This window comes from Pteropus vampyrus, unplaced genomic scaffold (genome assembly GCF_000151845.1).
Source record: "Pteropus vampyrus isolate Shadow unplaced genomic scaffold, Pvam_2.0 Scaffold297, whole genome shotgun sequence".
NCBI classification, from domain to species: domain Eukaryota; kingdom Metazoa; phylum Chordata; class Mammalia; order Chiroptera; family Pteropodidae; genus Pteropus; species Pteropus vampyrus.
The window spans coordinates 1423072-1427630 of record NW_011889078.1 but is presented as its reverse complement, the minus strand read 5'-3'; the positions used below and the strand labels follow the sequence as shown (position 1 = coordinate 1427630).

Below are 4559 nucleotides of genomic sequence, written 5' to 3'. Positions count from 1 at the left end.
GATCAAGTAATGCCTGGGATAAAATGTGTAGGACACGTATTATCTGGGAAGCTAAATGATGCACAAGGAGGTTCATTATAGTATTCTCCGACTTTGTGGTTTTATATGAAATATCCCCAGTAAATGTCTTAAAGTTTTCTTCATAACAATGAAACAGGATTTAAAGTACAACCCATAATTGTTTGCTCCTTGCCACAGTTATTGTGAAAAGACATACTGAGATGGGGCCTCAATACCCTGAATTCATGAGTGACCATCATGAGCAGAGTTCCCCTTGCCCACACACACTGGACAAGGAACAATACTGTGAACAAAAATTAAGTATTTGTCATATTAATCCACTGAGGTTTGAGGGTTGTTTTAGATTAAGCAGCACAACCTAACCTACTCTCATTCAGAGGCTAAGGTATTCTATACAGATTCTACAACATCGGGTACACTTGGCAACCCTGATCACTCTTATTAAAGCAGGATTCCTCATAACTCTAGGAATCAAGAAAACTCCCCACAGATGTATTGCTGACAGTATGCAAACATGTTCTACCAGTCTTCATGTGATAATCTCAACAAATTTATATCCCAATAAATTTATTCAATCTCTAAACTAGTGAAGAATTTGAGCCTTAATGATTTAGAAATGTAACTGTTACCATTAGTCACATGTGGCTATTGAGTACCTGGAATGTGAGATGTGATGTAAGTATAAAAATATACTGAATTTTTAAGACTACATAAAAAGACAATATAAAAGATATTAAAATAAACATCATTTGTTTTTCTTGTTAATGTGGCTACTAGAAAATCTAAAATCACATCTGTAGCTTATACTGCATTTCTTTTAAAATGTGCATAAGACAAAAAAGGAAAGAAAAATCTAATGTCGAATATATGTAAGAATCATTTAATTGAAAAGAAATCTTTGTAAAATGGTCCATCATAAACACATTTTAAAAAGTCTCAAAATCTTATGTACTAAGCAACTAGGATTTAAGGGCAAAAAAAAGTAGCACCTAAAGCTGGCTTAGTATATAGTAATACACTTCTTTCCATTAGAGTAAATCAAATTTTAACCCAAGTTCAGAAATAGCGGTGAATATGGATACATACTGATACAATACCATTTAAAACAATGAATGAAATCAAGGATGTTTTCTGGGCTTATACATAGCCTACACATCTTTAGTAGGAGCTTCCTATAAACTACTAAAGTTTGTTCAGTTATGAATAATCTGTGCTTAGATTTTTAGTTTCAGGCAAATGCCTGAAAATGCTGTCCAAGAGGTTTTGTGTTAAAAAAGACTAGAAGATCAATAAAGCATCAATCTTCAAAGTGTCAAACTTTGAACTACACTTACTTTGGCATCTGTTATATTAAAATCACACATCTTTAAGAAAATGAGTGCTTCTAAAATGCTTTTGTAATAACTTTTTTAAAGTGTATATAAATTTGGAAACCACTTCTTTTCCTGAGTGGTGAGAAAAAAAATTAACTTTATTAAAGTCCTTATGTGCATTAGCATAAATTCTGATTTAAGGTTTCAAATAATATGAGTCAGTAGCAGAGGGCCAAAGGTACAAAAAGGGCAATCTAAGATTTGAAAAAACAACGGACAAGATACTAAGATGGAATAATATCCATTCCTTTGCCTAAGGATAACATTGCAGCTGAACAATCAAATCTACCCTTCCTGTAACCAAGATATAATAATAAGGAATCATGACTTTCTAATTACTAATTTTGCTTTTTAAAGCTCAATAAAAGGAAAGGACACTGCAAATCTTTTCACCGGAAGAGTGTATTTCCTATATTAAATGACAACAATCATCTTTCTGGCACATAATGAAGCTGTGAGAATTTTCATACTTGTGTCCATGGTCTGATGTATAAATATTATCAATGTTCCAGATTTTTAAGTAAAGGCATTTAATATAAAAAGCAAGCTCCAATTTCAAGTTAATGGTTTCTATCTAGAACTTCTACTCCATCTTGTGGAGGTAAAGGGTATAATTATTAAAAATTTTAAAAGCTTAGTAGAAACTTCGAAAGCAGCCGTTTTAACATTCATCAAAAAATGGTGTCAGTACAATTTATGGTATCTCAGTGATAGGTTTTTCACATCTAGAAACCACAGTAAAATTAATGAACAGGGTTAAGTTAATATAAGTTGTGTAGCTATTAAAACCAATCTCAAGACTATTTTCATAACACCTAAATATTCTAATAATGCTGAGAAAAGACTTAAAGGTAATATAAAATCTGAGAACCTATCCAAAAAAAGTTAACTGGAGATGTGCATTGTGCTATTATTTATAACAAAAAATAAATAAAAAGGGCAATAATCCAGATGCCATAGGAATATACTATTCTACCCGACTTGGAAGCAGGGATCATGTCTGCTTCTCCTTGTATCGCAGTGACTAGCGCAGTATCTGATACACAGTAGACACTTAATACCTATTGAATTCTTTGGTGACACAAGGTTGCCAACTTTTTACTCTGTGAAGTGAAAAAGCTTAGAACAAAACCAAAAAAAATCCTACCATCTACTTTTACCATCTTGTATTTTTAAAAGGATATTTTAACTTCAAAGAGTAGGAAGTAAAAATTAGTGTATCTCAGAAGGATATAAGGATAATAAAAGGTAAATAACTAAAAAAAATTATTATAAAGGTTGGTCATAAAAACTCATTTCACATAAAAACTCTGGCACGGTGGAAACCTCAAGGACCAATATTAGTCTTGCCAGGTTTTGGGGAATCTCTGCTCTAAGTTACACTTCCCAGTTTTTTCTTATGACAATGGGGACTCAAAGCATATTCATTTTATTGCAATTACTTGTATATATGTCTTATTTCTTGCAAAGCATCATGTACGTTTCTTTCTTCCTGGAACTCTTCAAATTCAGGAATCAGAAAGGATCCCAGTATCTCAACACTGTATATGCTTCCACATACCATTGACAGGAGTGGTGACTCCCGAATATATTTTCTAAGACACTGTCCCAATAGTCAGGCCCTCGCCAATCAAATCTGAGACTATCAAAATTATCTCACCATGCCCATTAATCCCTGTGTGTCTCTTTATACTAACCCCCTTCAGATTCCATCTCTCATTTCTACCCGACTTCTGAAACACTACTGTCATACCCTCTGGAACTCATACACGGTCATCAGCAAAATCTCCTATTCTGAACATCTAGTCTAAACTTCCATGGTACTTTCTTGTTCTAACTGAACTCCAACTGGCTATCACCTGTAGCCTTCATAGACAGTGACTTTTTTTTCATTTGTCCTAAATCTCATATCACTGGACGCAGGATTGGTGAAGGGTCTTCCTTGGTACTCTGACTCTTTTCTTGTCCTCCTCCCTAAAACAACGCCAGTTTTGAAACTCCCTCCATCAGGGGCAATTTTGCCCCTCTCCGCACCCTGGGTATATTTGGCAATGTGTGAAGACATTTTGGTTGTCAACTGGGGGAGTGTTACTGGCATCTAGATGGTAGGCACCAAGGATGCTGCTAAACATCCTACAACACAGAGGACAGCACTCCACAACAAGGAATTATCAAGTTCAAAATGTCAATGCCAAGGTTGAAAAATCCTCCGTCTGTAGTCATCCTGGTCACTAATGTCTCCTGTAGACCTGCAGGATACGCTTACCTTCTGCAACAATGTTTCTCTTTTAATCATTCCCATTGTTATATAACCATGCTGTAATTTAAAATCTTTTTGACCTCACATTTGCTTCCAAAAATCACCCCTTTTTTCAGCTCTCCTATACAGCAAACTCTTTTAAGGTTTGACTATATTCACTCTCTTATGCCTTTCCTTCCAATCTTTCTTAAACCCGCTTCAGTGATTCGCCTCTACACAATGGGAGCTGCTCATAGCAAAGTCACTAACAAGCCTGGCACTGCCACATGCAATGGTAACTTAGTCCTCAGCATTTGTCCAAGCTGATCCCTGCCTTCTCTTTGAAACATTTAATTCACTGGCCTTCAAAATGGTATAGATCTAGTTCTCATACCTCACTGGCTGCTTCCTCCTGCTAGTTCCTACTCATCACCTGACATCTAAATATTGAAATGCCTCAGTTCAGTTCTTGGACCTGTTCTCTCTTCTACTTATACTTATTTCCTTGGTGATCTCATCTCTTGGTTTTAAATGGCTTCTACACATGGACTACTCCTAAATTTATTTCTCTAGATCAGATGTTTCTCCTAACTCCAGACTCATATATTAACTACCTATTTGATACCTACAATTGAATATCTTAATAAGTATCTCACATTTAGCATGTCCAAAACTCAACCTCTGATATTCCACCTGAAACTGCTCCTTTCTTTCCCATTTTAAGTAATATCTGTCCGTTGCAAAGGCCAAAACTTTGGAATGTTCTTCGACTCCTCTATTTAAAGATCTCACATCCAATTCATCTACAAATCTTATACTTTATATTCAACAGATTATTACAACTCTTACCATTTCCATCCTGGTATAAGCTACCATCATCTCTTGTTAACTGCAACAGCCTCCTAATTGGTCTCCTTGACTTTTCC

The 4559-nt window shown here is 35.2% G+C and overlaps 1 protein-coding gene across 1 annotated transcript in view; it reads right to left on the bottom strand.

Annotated features, from left to right (window-relative positions):
• Positions 1-4559, bottom strand: part of SCFD1 (sec1 family domain containing 1) — an 88597-nt gene that overhangs the window by 58499 nt on the left and 25539 nt on the right. Inside the window, exon 8 of the mRNA XM_023521159.1 lies at positions 4327-4450. Coding sequence (XP_023376927.1) covers positions 4327-4450 — 124 coding nt within the window. The remainder of the gene's footprint in view (positions 1-4326; positions 4451-4559) is intronic.